General features: G+C 35.1%; 2 protein-coding genes across 4 annotated transcripts; one reads left to right on the top strand and one right to left on the bottom strand.

The window, feature by feature from the left end:
- Positions 1–1016: 1016 nt before the first annotated feature.
- On the bottom strand, positions 1017–6550 carry ASPA (aspartoacylase). Of its 3 annotated transcripts, XM_088533074.1 has the most exons (7): positions 6402–6550; positions 4872–5134; positions 3925–4120; positions 3275–3368; positions 2497–2604; positions 1981–2090; positions 1017–1510 (listed from the first exon to the last, which is right to left on the bottom strand). In XM_088533074.1, the coding sequence occupies exons 2-7, from the start codon at positions 5108–5110 to the stop codon at positions 1322–1324; spliced, it is 936 nt and encodes a 311-aa protein (XP_088389200.1). In that variant the 5' UTR covers positions 5111–5134; positions 6402–6550; the 3' UTR covers positions 1017–1321. The 3 variants fall into 3 exon arrangements, with proteins under 3 accessions (XP_088389200.1, XP_088389202.1, XP_088389201.1); XM_088533076.1 differs by lacking the exons at positions 4872–5134; positions 6402–6550 and having other exon boundaries at positions 3925–3961; positions 4047–4120; XM_088533075.1 differs by lacking the exons at positions 2497–2604; positions 6402–6550 and having other exon boundaries at positions 4872–5261.
- A 2616-nt stretch (positions 6551–9166) lies between these two features.
- Positions 9167–14311, top strand: SPATA22 (spermatogenesis associated 22). Its single transcript, XM_088533073.1, has 8 exons — positions 9167–9256; positions 9591–9719; positions 10415–10469; positions 10603–10698; positions 11901–12252; positions 12545–12674; positions 13342–13439; positions 13848–14311. The coding sequence occupies exons 1-8, from the start codon at positions 9214–9216 to the stop codon at positions 14037–14039; spliced, it is 1095 nt and encodes a 364-aa protein (XP_088389199.1). The 5' UTR covers positions 9167–9213; the 3' UTR covers positions 14040–14311.
- Positions 14312–17060: the final 2749 nt, after the last annotated feature.

Here is a 17060-nt window from a genome sequence, read left to right as displayed (position 1 = left end):
GTGAGTAGATTGCTTTGCAAATGCTATATATTTGGGGGTTATCTGGACAAAGAAGCTTTTAGTGAATAGCTAATTATTATATGTATTCAGAATTTGTCAAGTTTTTCATGTTTTCTGTCTATGTTTTCTGTCCCTGATTATTGTCAAATATGTTAAAACAATTTGAGAATGTTAATTCCCTATTTTCTTCCCCCCGCTGCCCCGCCACTGATGGGATTTGTTTCTACAAATACAGAACAAGGGAGTCTTGAAATTCTGAGAAGTCTCTAGGTACAAAATCCTTCTTAATTTCTGAGACACCTACTTCTGACCTGTGCATTGCTCTTCAGCAAAATCCAAATAATTTTACCTCATCCTGCTGCTGCCTTTAACAGCTTTTGGGTACAACAGTTGATGAATACTGTATTTGGAAAATGTTACAAGCAGCTAGGTGGATGCAGCTAAAAAGTGTTTAAAAGCTATGAACAACTCCTGTCTCCAGTGCAATAGAGATTCTTGCAAAAAGGATAAGCACCTTTTTCAAAAAAGTAGAATACTGCTCTAGTAAGTTTCTAAGTACGGGATACTTTCTAAACTCAAAACTATTTGTCTAAAGATAAATCAGAAATAGTTTGTATTAATCTTACGATATTGAGTTTCAACAGGTATTTTAGTGTTTTTTTTCCAAAAAGAAAAAAAAATCATGTTTTTAGCATGAACTGTAACTTCATAAACATAAAAAGCAGAACAAAATTAACCTAAGCCTTCCACTTAGGTGCAATTGGGGTTAGTCACATGTGCAGATAATACAAAGGAATTTTAATCCACAACTCCCCTCTCCCAGTGTCTTTCTCCCAACTTATTTCTTTTGTCTCCACACATGTGTGGGTTGTCTGAGGAATTATTTTCAAGAATCGTCCTGTCTTCAAAGTGTAGGTTATCTTAGGTTTGGGGTTATAAAGTAAAAATTCTGGTGGTGGTGGTTGTTGTTAATATCTAATTTGCAGAAAAAGCATAAGCATGTGTATATGTGACTCTGAAAGAAGTTTTATAGCTGCTAATCCATGTGTGGTTTATTGTTTAAACATTTTATATATAGTATGAATTAACTACATAATATTCTTTGTAAACTATTAGAATGGGTAAACAGGTAGTCATAATTCACACTATGATGGTAGTTTTGGTCTTAAAAGTGCTCAGCAATGTTAATTAAATCACTCTTTTAAATTAGATTCTGCATTTATTTATTCCATATACTACTACTGTCTGAAAATCAATTTCACAGAGGAGAAATACATGCTTTGTACATAAAAACCCATAATTAGCTTTTAAGTATTCTGGTCTAAGATCTGAGGAGTTCTGCAGTGAGTTTTACTTTGACTGTTTTTACAAAAGCGTGTTTCTTTTCATAATATGCAGCTTCATTAATAAATGCCGGGTAGACAGTATTGTCCTCTTTGTATTCAATAACTTCTCCATCAAGAGTCAAAAATAGAGGATCGCCTTTGTTCAGTGGCTGCCAATCTTGATCCTTAGAGAAAGAAAATACAAGTGTTATTTTCTGCAGTTTACGGCAATTATTTCTTGGTCCTTTTAATCTCCTGCTATCTATGTTTGGTTTCTGGGCCTAGTTTTCAGGCTTCTACAGAATTCTCCAGCAAAGGTGAGCAAAAAGGAAATTGTATATTTTCATAATTAATTAAAAACAGACCTTCATTTCAGAATCTAAAAATAGATTTACCTTTTAGAATATAAGCTATCTTTCTATATATATGTTTTTCCTTTCAGTTTGGGGTTCAAAATCGGTTTTGGATTCAGAAATTGCCAAGTTGATCACTGGAATACTGTATAATTTACTAGATGGAGAGCCCAAACTGTTCAGTAAATCCATTGGTAATATTGTCATGTTTAATATGTTATAGTGTATTTTTAATAGCAAATAACACAAGCAGCACATGAATAATTACATACTGTTTCAGATGGAATTACTATAGATTTTACCTGCAGTTTAGGGTGAATAATAGCAATGACTTCATCATTTTTATTCCTGGGATAATCTACTTTCTCCATTATTTTGTAAACCTCAATTGTACATGGTGGAAATTCTTGTCCTAGAAAGAATAAATGTAATTCAAGGTTGAAAGGAACAACTGTGTGTTAAAAACAGCATTGCATTACTTATTCTCTGTAGAATGGCTTAAAGCATAATGTTGTACCTCATCAAAATTTACATGAGTGATTTGCTCGTGTATCATAAAAATGTCCAGGTCCAGCTTTTTAATCACCTAAGTGACAAACTGCAGAAAGAGGATCCAGGTGCATACAGAGCCCTGACCCCAATTTGATCAGTAGTGCTGAAATGTCACCTTCCAGTCAGTCCTGTACACCTAATCCCTTTCCTCCAAAATGTAACATTTAATTGTAAAAAGCTGTAGCCCGATCTATTTCAAGAGAGTGTGTGTATTTTTTAAATGATCTATTGACTATTACCTTGCACTCTTGCATCACTTACTCTACCTTTATTGAAAAGTTGCACAAAATCAAGACCATGTCTGACAATCTTCCTCATTTTCTCCAAAATATCAGCTCTAATAACGCCCTGGGGTTGCGGACCCACCTCCACACCTGTTTACAAAGGAGGGAGATTATTAATAGAAGCATCACATATGACATGCTTAGAATACACAGCAGAAATACATAGCTCTTTACGTTTAAGCTGGATTTTAAAGTACAGAGTACAGGATTGCATATAGTTAGAAGAAATCTAGCTCATCAGTTAGTATCAAATAATCATATATACATTTTTGAAGGAGCTACTAAAGTAAGAGGAATCTCATAATAAAAGCTCTTTTCTCTTATTCCTTTTCCTCCTTTTCATGCTACCTTTTCACAACTTACTGTTTAATATGAAAGGTGAAATACTTTTTTGTCTATGGTTATGGTTTGCTCCCATACATGGAAAAGTCAACCACTTCTGTCCAGAACATCATTTCCTCCTTCCTTTATTACATCAATTCTTTTCCCCTTCTTGGCTAGTGAACAACATTTCATCATATTTAGAGGAAATAAACTTTTTTTTTTCGAATGCTATGAGGCCTCTGTATTTTGTAAGCCAAGCAAAAACAAATGCTCTTGAGAAAGAAGAGATAATCGTATATGGTTTATTTGGTAAATACTTTGTCAAACAAGTAGTTACAGCTATTGGGGCACTCTGTGTAATGTAATGAAATAAACAGATATGGAGAGAGGCCTATCTTTAATCACTTCTAATCATATCTCCATTTTTCATATTTACCAATAGGATGTTTCGCTACAGAGCGAGTCGTTGCATATTTCAAGGTTGGATGTTCAATCAGCAAAATAGGAACAGGTTCTGGAGCCAAAGCGTTCTGTGAAGATTGTTTAAAAATGCCTTTGTTATGCAAATATTTTTAAATGTTGTGCTGCAAAAGATTGCTGATGCAGAAGTGATTTACACAATGTCTTCAATATGTTGCCTTTATTTCATGGCCCTCAAAGAAGTAGGACATCTTTAGAAAATAAACAAAGCTGCATTTGTTAGTCCCCTTTCTGTTCGCTCATGCCAGACGTGCTTCACTGAACTGCACTGTCTGCTAATATAAATGAACACAGTTCTAGTCTTAGATTGCTAACAGGAAAAAAACCCTACTCGACCACGTTTCAAAACAGAATCAAAATAGTAAAAGCAGTTTTCAAATATTTTTCATTAAGTGTGAACTAATTCTTTTTTTTCCCAACAGAGTCAAGTCTTAGTTATTTGATACTAAAATTGAATTCTTAATTATCTCTGCTATTAATAACCTGTCCTATGAGTCATTAGAGTTTTGCAGAAAAAGTGTATTTAAAGAAGCTACAGAGTAATATATAGTAATACAATATTACAAATAAGAATCTATTTTAATAGTTCATTTAAATTAGTTTTACCTTGATATAATGAGACATTTGAATTGTAAAGTCATCCCTGGAGTTTTCAAGAATAAGAGTACAACCCATGTTAGAAGTGGTGTTGTGAAGGTCAAAAATAAGGTCAAAGGCATCATCACTACCTTTTGGACCAAAAATCCGATTGATTTCCTGAGCCCTTCTCACTTCATATGGAGTATCTTCCACCACTGTTCTGCTGTTAATATTAGTACAAATAAATTAGCAAACTCAATCCATGGCTTTACAGTCAACAAAAATAGGTGGAGTCTTTCCAATTCTATGTTTGACTGGAATTAAAATCTCCCATTTTATTACCAGTCTGTTAAAAAGTTGATGAATTTGTGCTTGAACAAGGCAGTTTGACTGTTAATATAAAACAGATCTTGTGCAAAGGGCAATAAGAATTTTTTAATCTGGACTTAGCTAGAGAGCTATTGACTTCTTTATTTCTTTACCTTGATTTCTAGTCCCTACAACCCTGAATTTTTCTATATACATAAAACTAACTTGATTTTTTTTGACAACTTAAAGCGACTTCCAGGATTAGATCCAGCCCCTGCTGAAGTTGATGATCATTCAGAACATGGTTCATGCCTTTATATATTGGGCCTCAATTGCAAAGTCTTTCATAATTTGCTTCATGTCTTGTCATCTCATGTTCTGATCAGACTTTTACAGTCTGTTATTTAAAGCCTTCTTGCCCCACAGATTAAATTACGGTGTAAGTTAAAGGATTTATGTGTTTGAGCCTCATTGTACAAGCAAAAATTTTTAAGCGAATTCTACATTCAAGCCATTTGTTATTTTGGGGTTAAAGGTCACAATTTCAGCGACTCCACAGTTAAAATAGCAGTGGGAATGTGTGTTAACAGTTTAATCTAGAAGGGAAGCTCCTGACAACTTTAAAAGCAGAAAATTAAAATAGCACAAAGAGCGGCTATTCTTACCCAAGGCTATCAAGGTCAAACACACGGTTCAGATCACAGTCAATGTATCTAGTGCATTTCTTCACAGCTCTTGGGTTGCATATAAATGGTTTCACTTCCACTCCTGTCCTTTGGATCTCAGCTCCGTGCTCTTGCCAGTGCTTGACCAAATATATCCCTGATAACTCATTACCGTGAGTTCCTCCAAAGATAGCGACCTTCCTTACCGGAGGGCTATGAGCAACAGCACTGGAAGTCATGGTATTTAGCAGCTTTAAGAATCGCTGAAAGCAAAACAGAAAATAATGAAGTAAAACTTGCGTTTTCAAGCAAAAAAAATCTTTTAACTTTTTGTAACAGAAGCCTCTTTAAGCCTGTTTAGGTCAGATGTAATGAAAGGGTATTAACATTTCTGTTACAGTTTTGGATTCCAGTTGCAAGGGAGGGAGTTGCTAGTGACACTCCTCCCTCTAAAGGCTCCCTCCCCTTTATTTACCAAATTTAGTAATATCTCTGTTAATGGTGGGGTCATACAATTCACAAGTTAACTTCTTCAAGCAATCTCCATTAATATATGAAATATAGGTAAATAGTGTACTAATGAAAAAAAAACTACGAGACTCTTCTAATGTATGCACTTAAAAGTCTGACAGTTTCACATTTCAGACTGGGCGTAACAAGTATACTCATGTTTAAATTGCATAAACACTACACCATACAAGAACAGAGTGATTTAAACTGAGCAAGACCAGTAAAATATGAATCATATTTTGGCATGAGATCAACACATAATGGTGAAACATCAAGTCCTTCCATCTCTAAAACAAGAACAGCTGAGTTCCTCCAAACATGTTGTTGCTTGCACGTCCCTTTTGTTTGTTTGCTTTATAGCATCTGAAAAATAGGGATTGGAAGGAGTGCTGACTAAAATTAAAGTTTAATTTATGCACAATTTATCTACTATTCTTTGCTGTATTTCTGTAATGGGATCCACTAACCCAGACCTTTGTGACATTGAAATCACGCAGTTGGTGATGGGGTTGCTAATTAGTGGAACCCTCTTATAAGCAAAGGAAATAGATATAGGCCCCAATGGAACAGGAATTGTTCTCTCCTCCCCCAAAATGTAATCAACAAACCTGACTTCTAAGTGTTCAGAGAGGTTTGTTCAAAGGAAACTTAAGCTAAACAGCAGCCTGAATGAGCTTCAGCCTTGAACTCCTCCAGTGCAGGGCAATAAACACTTTTATTCCCAAATGCTTCACTGTGGAGAGCCAAAACTTTTCAAATAAAAGGTCTCACTAACAAACAAGCCATTTTACCACTATACACAACAGAAGCACTTACAATTAGTGTCCGGCACACAATGTAAACATAAAAATACTGCATTTAAAGCGTTTATTAAAACTGAATCCTTCCTTTTTTAAGATTATACTCCAGTGGTTCAGGAGATTTGTCCAGTACCCCGGAGAGGTTTCATAACCCCAGACTGGTAGGTTAGAGGTATACGAAAAGAAAGCTAAAGGCACATACTTACTCACATCTGCTTACACATAGATGAGTTCTGCCGTGAGCGTATTTCCTACAAAAGTTACGCTCTGCATTTCAGCTTATGCATACGGATTTGCTGAACCCTACAGTGAGTTAACACTGTGCTCACTTAGTCAGCTGTATTACTCCTGTACTTGTACACTGCTAGATATGTAATCATAGTAAGTAATTTATTAAACAAAGCCCTAAAGTTGTGTTTTACAACGCGGGACAGTTTGTACTGTCCTTTGACCCTCTTCTCTTTAGTGACGGTGCCAAAACTGCTATTTACACGCCGCCTGAAAAAGTGACTCACACTTTGAGTCTTGGTTTGTTGAATTTAAACCACACGGCACTTTGAAGAGCAAATGGGAAAATGCAAATATGCACTGCTAGTAAATATAGGGTGTCTTTCATTTCTGATGGTATTGTAATGGTTAGAATTCCTTGAAAAAAAAAAGAAAAAGTTGAAGGAAATGCAGAGATTGTCTATGCACTTACCTCATTTAACATGCAAGAAGTATGCCTCCTAAGAAGAGCTTTCTTAGGACAGATACAGTGCATTTCCAAACACGAGTTTAAGAACTAAAGCCATGGAAGCCTCTTTTATACCCTTAGAGCAACTTAACTTCCAAACAGTTTTAACTCCTGGACTCCCGGGACATTACTAGAGCCTACATAAAAACACTTGTAAAGTTTTCATGCTGCTGAATTAGATGCTGAGAACAATTCTTTAGTATCATGCTTGGGCAATAACCCTATTTTGAAAAAATATTTAGAGAAACACGCGTTTTTTTAAGAATTCAGTGCTGCTTTTGTGGAGTACATTTTTTCCCCTCATCAAAGTAAGTGTATGAGTAAGGAGCGCAGGATGATACACAGTTCCTGGCAATGATACTACATGGCATAATTTTTTTTCCCCACTGAGGTGACCTACTCTAAGCTCTGGAGGACAGACCACTCTCAGAAGTGTGTTAGCTTGGGTCTGGTTATACGAAGCAGTGGAGAGAGAGAAAAATAGCAAGTGGGAACTTCAAAATGTTGGGTAATCTGCACAGGCTGGGCATGGATCACTGCAGACAGGGAGCAGTTGCTCCTTTGAGCACCAAACCTCTCAAATACTGCTTGTTTGAGCGCCTGGTGGTGCATCTGAAAGCTCAGATGAGTGGGAATACATGAGCAATAATAAAAAAGTAAATGTGATGAAGTCTATGTATCAAAACCACCAGGGTCTACATAAACATACAAAGCCATGTCCTTTTGTGCCAAGTCAAAACTTTCCCAGCTACTGGCTGAAGAAAACAGGATTGTGAAAAGGCGACAGGCTTAAACCCTTGGACTTTACCCAGGGGCCAGGCAGGAGTTAAACGGTTGGAAACAGTGGTGGGGAAAGCCCAGCCCAGAGCTCGTGGTCGAGGATGCAAAATAGCCCGGAGGGGGAGGAAGGAAAAAAAGAAAAAAAAAAAAAGTATTTATTTCCACATTGGAGTTCGCACATTCAGCCTCTGCCCAGGATTCTGGAAGTGCCAAACGCCTCCCCACGCGCCCCGCTCCCACACGGGGCAGCCCAGGCCGCCCGCCGGGACCCGCCTGCTCCCGCTCCCCTCAGGCGGCGCCACCGCCTCCGTCACGACGCGCCGCCCTCCCGCCAACGGCCACGCCCAACGGCCACGCCCAACGGCCAACGGCCAACGGCGGCTGCGCGGCCCCTTCCCGCCCTTTCCCGCCTCCTGCCCGAGGGAGCGTGAAGGGCGTTCCGTTAATTTTCCTTTTTTGTTTCCGTTAATTTTCCGGGTTTTTTCCCGTTAATTTTCCGTTTTTTCCGTTAATTTTCCGTTTTTCCGTTAATTTTCGGTGTGCTTCACCTCAGGCGCAGCCTTTGGATTCCAACGCTGCCCCTTTTGCCTGTCTTTGAGTGCTGTTTCTGCCTAAGAACCACTGAGGAGGTTTGCAGTGATAACCTTCCGTTGGCTGTCTCTGTTACTTTCCCCCCCTTTTACACCCTAGCTCTTGTTTTGTGTTTACTCAGCCTCAAGAAAAGGCAGTAAGCAAAATAAGTCAATCTAAAATCTTACACAATACCAAAGCTGGCTTGGGAAATGTCAAGTTTATGGGGCTTTATTTTAAATTATAATACTTACTGATGGCTGTTAAGCTTTATTGTGCCACCAAAGCAGTTTAAATGTAAATTATATCGCATCAGTGAGCCAGAAGCTGCTGTAATGTTGTCAAACATGTAATTTATGTATAGCACAGACGGAAAGAGCAAATTGATCAGTTCTGGTCTAGAGGTGGTTATTTCGGCTTAATTCTGATCAACATGTTTAATAGCAGTTTGCAGTTAACTACAGAATCAACAAGAAAAATGTAGAGGCAATTTTTATTATTATTTCTATACACAAGTACATATTTATTTTCTGTTAATACTGTATTTTCAGGACTTCATAAATACTCTGTGTATTTGTGTATATAATAGGTTTAAATGCAAATGTTCAGTATTTTTACAGCGTTTGTCTGTCTTTAAAAAGGTAGAGAATATGACTTCAGGTATGTGGTCATTTGGGCCCTTGCTTTACAAAGCCCAATTTGCCTGTTACTTGACTGCCTGTGAATGTGTCCTAAATCCAATATAACTACTCACCCTTTTAAAATGTTGTCTATACTGATGCATGCTGCTGGGATATACAAGGAATTAAGACATATTGTCACATTTTGCATTTAAATGGGATGTCTTTAATACGTGTATTGATTTACTTTCTCTAGTTACATAGCTTTTGTACAGCGAATTTGGAGTAAGCAATACGTTCTTTTTCATTAGGATACACAAAGAGAAATGAAAAGAAGTTTAACTGACACTTCAACTCGTAGCACAGCAGGTACCATTCATTCTTTTGTACCTTAGATGTATCTCATTCTGCTTTTTTATTTTTGTGTGTGTTTATTTTTGTGTATATATATATACACACACACATATATATTTCCAGGGGACTAGTGACCAACTGAAAAATTAAACTCAGGGAAATTTTTGAAGGATAGAGGTCTGGGCATATAAATTCTATAGGGCAATAGCCAGTCTGGCTTACCTTTTTTTAGGGAGTATCATTCCTTTGGGTAATGTCAAATAACAGAATTATTAGGTAATTATTAATTACTTAAGTATAGGTTGTGTATCCTGTTGATATGATATAATTAGGTGAATTTTAATTTTAGGTTGTCTGCCAGTGCCTCTATTCAATCAGAAGAAAAGAAACAGGCAGCCACTCACTTCAAATCCACTTAAAAATGAGCCCTCTACCAGTTCTGGGTCTTGGGCCTATGACTTTTCTCCCACATCACCGGGTAAATAAGATAGTTGTATTTTTCAATGGCTCTACATCCATTTAAACGTTAACTTTATGATGTATTTTATTAAATTAGACATCACCCTTACCAAGAACTATAGGCTTCCTTTATGGTTAGTGCTGAAAAGTTTATTATGTAAGAAATGTCCTCCAGGAAGTTCCTTTCTCCTCTATACAATTGAGCTTTCTGCTTCGTGCCTCGAGGGAGGTTGACTCTTTGTATGTTAGAGAAGGCAGCAACATGCTGGCATTTAAACGGAGTCTCTTGGAACTCTGACCTTTTGTTTTCAGTTGATTTCAATCAAAATTCAAGGCCTGTGTTACAAGAAGAAACATTTATAAGATGTCTCTTTAGTAATGCAGAAGAGAATTTCTGTTGCCCAAGTCATGCTTTGAAAGAACGACACAGTTCTATCTCTATTCTATTCTCATTGTTTATTATGGTTCACTTGCAGCAAAAATGTCTCCGCTAACAAGAAATAAGTCTAATGTTTGTAACTTAAGCATTGGCTGGAAAAGGCCTATAATTATGGTTATCAGGGGATCAGATTTCTTTCTTTTTTTCCCTTTTGAATGAATGAGACTGTTTGTGGAACATTAAGCAAATAAATGATAGGAGCTGTAAGTATACTTACTGCCTTTCAGTCTTTTCAGTTTGTATCCATTTGCAATCTTTGGTCTTTTGAGAATTAGGCTGGGGAATTGCAAATCCAGAAGTGGCTGAACTAGAGAGAGCAGCAAACAGTGGGTAGGTAAAAGCAGATTATTTTGCTTTTTAATTTTAATTCGATTATTATTTGTTTCATAAAGTTCAATTCATATGTTTGTATTACACTAAAGCTGGTACTATGTCTCTCATACTATAACTTTATCCTTAGAAGTCAAACAGAACATCAGATGTCTCCTTCCCTAATGAAACCACAAAATGCATCCAAATCTAATTCAGCAAATACTGGAAAAAACTTTTATACCTTCAGGTTGGTAAAGTCTGTCATTTTTATTATCCTTAACCAAAACTCTTCTTACTCTTATGTGAAAATACCCAGTATCATTCTGCATTCTGGTAGCATTCAGAAAGGCCCTTTCAATCCTCAGATCATCACTGTGCTATTAAAAATTAAATTGTGAGCGAAAACCTAGTGAATTCAGTGAGTAACTTTCCAGTGTACCTGTTGAGGCCTATTAATTAGACCTAATATCTCACCATAATATCAGGTCAAAAATTCAACCTGACAATAAAAGTTGAGTTAGAGCTTAAATATCAGGCAGCTCGGAGATTAACTAGATAAGACACTTTACTACTTCTAGTTTTTATAGTTCAAAAAAGTAAGCTTTTGAGACTCCACTTTGTAGTGAAATTTTGCCCACTTTCAACCCTTGTTTGTTCTTTTTTATTGTGATGGTTTCATATCAGCAGAACACTCAAGCACATACATAAGCCTCTTTGCCGAATCAGGACCTTTATAAATTAATGGTTTTGAAAGAAGGGGATCAACAGAGAGCTAGGAGAGAAATTCGATTAGAATTTCAGGAATTATTTATCAGTAAGTTCAAAATAATTCCAATCGGTGTGCAGTGGGGCAATTAAATAGCAGGATATTAATTAAAATTTGCTTGTGAATTCCATCCTCTTACAAACCAAAAGCTTACAGGCTACTCGCTACAGAGCTAGTAGCAAATCTTTCAGCAATGTTATAACTATGCTTTTTCTTTTCCCTTCCTCCTGTTCCTTTCAAATGGCAAGTAGAGAGTGTGAATAAGTAGCTTCTAAAGAATTGCCTTCTAAGGCTAAGTGGAATAGAAATGGAAGCAATTTCTTGAGCTCCTTTTTAAGATTTAGGCTTAGGAAATGATCAAGTCAGCACTTGAGTTTGTTGGAAATGGTTTCTTCAGTAATGGTGATAGAAAGGTAATTCAGAAATAATATGCTCAGAAGAAATTTTGCTCATTTTATTTTAAGTTAGGAAAAACATGTAAATCTTAGGAAAGAACACTTACGCAGGACAGTAATTAAGAAAGTTTTAAAGCCTTAATGAATTCAGTAGGATTTAAACACATGTAATTAATTTTTTAATCTAAAAGAATGGCATATAGAATGCATTCATGTACTTTAATTACTTATCTGAATATTCAAAATAGGTATTGTAATATTGAATTACATATATATGTTAAATTGCAGGGCAGAAGAGAAGACTACCAGTACTAAAGGTTGGAACAGAAATGTGTATAGTCCTTTAAGCAACAGAACAGATTCAATATCTGATAGTGGAATTATTGGAAAGTTTGAGAACATTTCAAGTAATCTGAAAACTGCTCAGCACCAAAAATACCCTAGTAACCATAATTCTTCTCATCATATCAAAACAGAAACTAACCAAACATACTCATCTAAAGCACAGTGGCCAGTGAAACCTAGCACAGTATCAAGAAATCTGCAGGATCACAGTCTGGCATATAAATTTAACCACAATATGCAGCAAAATAAAATGAATGAGAAACAATTTGATTGTGTTCAAGAAGACAAAGTTCAGGTAAATTTCTGCAGAGAATTAGCAGGAAGATACAGTGAAGAAAGCAATAAAGAAAAAGAAAACTGATGAGGCTCCCTTTGTAAACCCTTACGTTTCCAAAAAAAAAAAAAATTGAGATGTTAGTGTTGCAATAGCTTAAAATCTCTAGCATGATCATATATTGACAGGGAGTTATTTGTCGAGTCTGAAGAAAAAATATTCTAATATTGCATATTTAACATAATATGTAAATGTCTGTCTGGCTTTTAAAAACCTAAGAGTTTCTAACTGGAGTTTTCATCTTTGTCTGAAGGAAGTTTCATCATCTCAATTAAAACGTAAAGAAAACCAGAATTCTTTGCGAATCATATCTGCAGTCATTGAAAGTATGAAGCACTGGAGTCAGTATACTTATAAAACTGCACTATTATTTGAAGTTTTAGGTAAGCATGGTAGATTGTGCTGTAAATGATAATCATGATGGGACATCCACCAGGAAAAGCTGTATTAACTGTGCTATTGTTTTTTTTTTCTGCCAGAAGGATCCATTTAGCTGTTTAAGGTTGTCAAAATAGTACAAAATTAACAGCACAGTCATCCTCCAGTATTTAAACTGTTTCTTTTCTTTCCTTTTTTTTTTTTTTTTTGATATGTATTACAATAAATTTTCCCACTAAATAGGAAGTTCTATAGGGAGGTACAGTTTTACAGTAATTTTTAATAGGATAAATCTGGGAATCAATCCAAGCCTGAAAAGTTTCTAAGTGACTTAGTGGCTTCACTTTGCATTATAATTGGCATTATCTGAGAAATGAAAATAACCAGAGATGGCAGAAATGACTGAACTCTTTGAATCAAGATAAATAAGAATATACATTATAATGAGATCTCAGGAATCTCCTATATATTGACAAGACTGCAAATATTTCTAAGGTTGATTTGCATATGAGCATTAATATATAAGAGCTTTTGTTTTACTCTGGTTTATATATCTATCTAGTATATATCTTAGTGCTTTCATGTAGTAGACATTACCACAATATCTTTGTGTATCGTATTTAGTACTGTACTGCTACTTGCATCCTAATTTATTTCTGCTAAATTTCATAGGCACACTGGACTCTGCAGTCACACCTGGAGCGTATGGGGCAAAGAATTTTCTTTTGAGAGATGGAAAGGAGAGTCTGCCGTGTGTATTTTATGAAATTGTAAGCATTTCCATATCCATACATAATGCTGGTATCACTTAACTACAGTCCCTTTTATGAAGTTAATAATTCATGTTGTAATAAAAGAGAAAGTTAATGTATAAAAGTAAAGCTGGAAACATATATACTGAATTACTCCCAAACTAGGCTAGAGCAGTAATACAGCCACTATTAAAGCAGCCTTAGACTTCTATTTTAACATAAATATTGAAGATATAGACAGGAATTTAATGTCAGCTCCTAAGTAGTTGATAATGACAAAGAAGCTGTATTGAGACAAATGCCTTCCGTCTTTGAAACAGTCTTCAGAAATCCACTAATAACTACCAACTACCAGACATTTTTAAAGCTTTGTTCATATGAAAAAGGTGATATTTTGCTTTTTTGTTTATTGTGCTCATTATGAAGGACCGGGAGCTTCCAAGACTGATCAGAGGTCGAGTGCATAGGTGCATGGGGAACTATGATGCAAAAAGGAACATTTTCAAGTGCGTCTCTGTAAGACCAGCAAGTTTACCAGAACAAAACACTTTCCAAGAATTTGTTAAAGTTGCAGATGTTGAGATGACTGCATATGTAAAAACAATGAATGAAATATAAAATAGTTGAAATGATTGTATAAAACTAATTAATTCATCACTAACCATAAAGGCTGACATGCTAAAGCATTTACCAAAACTAATACTGAAAATCTTATTAAATAACTCAAAACATTATTAGGCTGTGTTATCCAACAAATGTTGATAACATTTTTGATGTATTCATGTTACATTTCAGAGTTTATCTTTGCTAGTTATCAATACAGTAACAGATTTTTGTTGCCACTTTTGATTAGAGTTTATTGAAGAAATTCTGAATAAAAAAGTTTGACTTGATTATAAATTACAAACTGTTCTTGTTTAACTAGGAGGAACTAAATCCTATTCTTTTGGATTTTTAACTAAATTTTAGCAAAAATGATACCCTTTGGATTCTTTTTCACTACTTCAAAGGTAAACCAAAAAAAATAATGATCAGTGGGATTTTTGTATTTGTTTTTATTATACAGTGTTGGCAGTTGGAAATTTCACATTTAAAATAATTGAAATATTGTATCCAACAAGTCAAATACAGAAAACAGTTAATATTCTAGAAAGGAGTCAGCTAGTCAACGCAGAAACACATTAATGGAAAATACAGCTTTAGTTACACTTAAAAAATTATATATTTAGAATAAAACTTGAACCTGATCCAGTAAATTGCTTGACTTTTAACAAGAAAACGCTTTTACACAATTTAACTTGCAGACAGTATTTATTAAAAAAGTGATCTGTCAGTGTTAGAAAATATATTGTTAACAGCATCCCACTTTAAGTTCCAGTTGAGGATCTACAGTATATGCTTTCTTAATTGTTGTTAGAACCATTTATATTATCTAGCTTCTTTATCAAGCTAGTTCTGAACATGGACATTGTCTATCCAGTTACAGAGGTCATAAACCTATCCTCAATTTCCTTTAAATATAAAAAAGTAAAGAAAGCTCCAATGCAGGCATTAGTTTAAGTAAAAAAAAGAAAAGCGAAGAAAGTTATAGAAAGTAGAGCCTGAAAAGGTTTAAAGCGGAAAAAAATAAAGTTTAAGAAGTTTGGTACAGCAGTGCTGTAAAATGTACCAGTAATTTAAAATTACAAAGGAGGCTTGAAGTATGGCCCAGGCCTGCAAACACGTGTGCACGTAACCAGCAGCACCCAGGTGCTGCAGTCCTATGGATCCTGCTGAATGCACACACGAAAGTTACATTAAGAAGCTGTGACAGAAACGGGTCACTTACGTCTGCTAAGTGTTAGGGATCTTAATAAACATCTAACATAATTTCACTGTCAGTAAGCATTTGGACCTTTGCAAAAATGTTCTCTATTTTACACTAACAAATCACTTTTCCAATGAAACAGTAAGTGAACAATTGTCAACGTTACACAAAACAGAAAAAAAAAACCCACGTAACACAGTTTTTACACATTATTCAACATTTTCAGGTGTTTTTTTTTTTACTGTATTGATCCTGTCTTGTATAATGGTTCTAGTGTAAAGGCACAGGTTGGTTAGGAAAGAAAAGCCTGCATCTCTTTCACTCTCTACGTTGCAGTTATGATTTTCTTTTTACCTGTTTTTTTCTTTTTCCCTCACTTTTCTGGCTTTTTTATGAAAGTTTGCAATCTCAGCCATTCATTAAAAAAAACTGTAAGACATTACTAAAAAGTACATTGCTATAAAGAAATGGCTGGAATTTATTCTTTTTCATTTAGAGATATTCCCTCAACCTATTTTGTTAAATGTTTGGGAGATTTAATTCCTTAATTATTGTGGATAAAAACACATAGCTTGCTCACTCTGTGTACGTACTTCTACTCTGAAATCTGTATTTCAGAAGATTAGTAATGGAAGATAATAAGTTTATGCGTGGAATTTACTTTAGGAGTGCATGAAAATGTAACAACAAACAATTATTTGGAAAATAATAACATTCCATTGATGTTCAGAAGGTGGAGGAATGTAAACAAGACTGTAGAGCTCTTTGACATGTATTAAAATAAAACTATCTTTCCATCTTTTTGCATTTTCTTATATATCCTCAACAGTTCTCAATCATCCCTTTCATGTACACTTTTAATTACAAAAATCACCAATTAGTTGGGCTCAACTAAGTGAAAAATAATAAATTTCATCACTTGTTTTATGCCAAAACACAAAACTGAGAATTAGTGCTCTGAATTAAATATAAACTATGTTATTTATTAATAAATAATAGAAAGTAAAAGATTATACAGTAAAATGAGAATAAGGTTAGAATTTACTTTTTATTTTGATTGTGAAAGGTAAGAGTGGAGTGAGATTAGAAGCCTATGGTTCTTTTGCATAAGGCAATCAAAAGTGCACTTATTTCAGTCCTTGATACTAATGAATTCACATGCTATTGTGGAAATTAGACTTCTCAAATTTCATACAAATACCCAGGAAATACGGCCATCGGATTCTTATTCATGGTAAGTAGCATTTCACTTCCTAATTTTAGTTGGGATAATGGGCTATTCAAGGGGAGTGGAAATACCGGAATCCAGTCCATTTTCACTTGCATTATCACTATAAAGGAGCCTATGGGCATATAGGTATTTCAAACAAAGTATTTGCTTTTCCAGCCTTAAAAAACATCCAACAAAAGAGGAAAACCTGCAGTTCTCATAGTTCAAATGATTTTGTAAAATTTCACATAAATTATGTGAATTTTAGAGAAATAGATAAAAACAAATTCTTGCCACTTTCTTTCCTTTTGCGAAGCTGATCATCTTTGAGCCTTCGGAAACTGTCAGATCCCTCTCTGACAAAAAGTCTTCTAAAATGTATGCAAGTTGCCATGAAGATAACTTTGTATCTTGAATATCAGCTCAATGTTAGAAAAGTGTGCCTACAACTTACAGTACGCAGGTAATATAGATTAAGCCAAGCATAGAGAGTAAGAAACTTTTTGCTTTTTGTATACAATTCTTTTTAGATATCAAGCTTAATCTTAGGCCACAATTACTGGCAGGCTTTTTTTCACTAATCAAAATAATAACAAAAATATTACTGGTCTTAAGATTAGTG

This window comes from Tinamus guttatus, unplaced genomic scaffold, assembly GCF_059628265.1.
Source record: "Tinamus guttatus ecotype Peru unplaced genomic scaffold, ASM5962826v1 Tinamus_guttatus_pri_ptg000480l, whole genome shotgun sequence".
NCBI classification, from domain to species: domain Eukaryota; kingdom Metazoa; phylum Chordata; class Aves; order Tinamiformes; family Tinamidae; genus Tinamus; species Tinamus guttatus.
The sequence above is the reverse complement of the archived record's forward strand: the minus strand, read 5'-3'. Positions and strand labels throughout refer to the sequence as shown.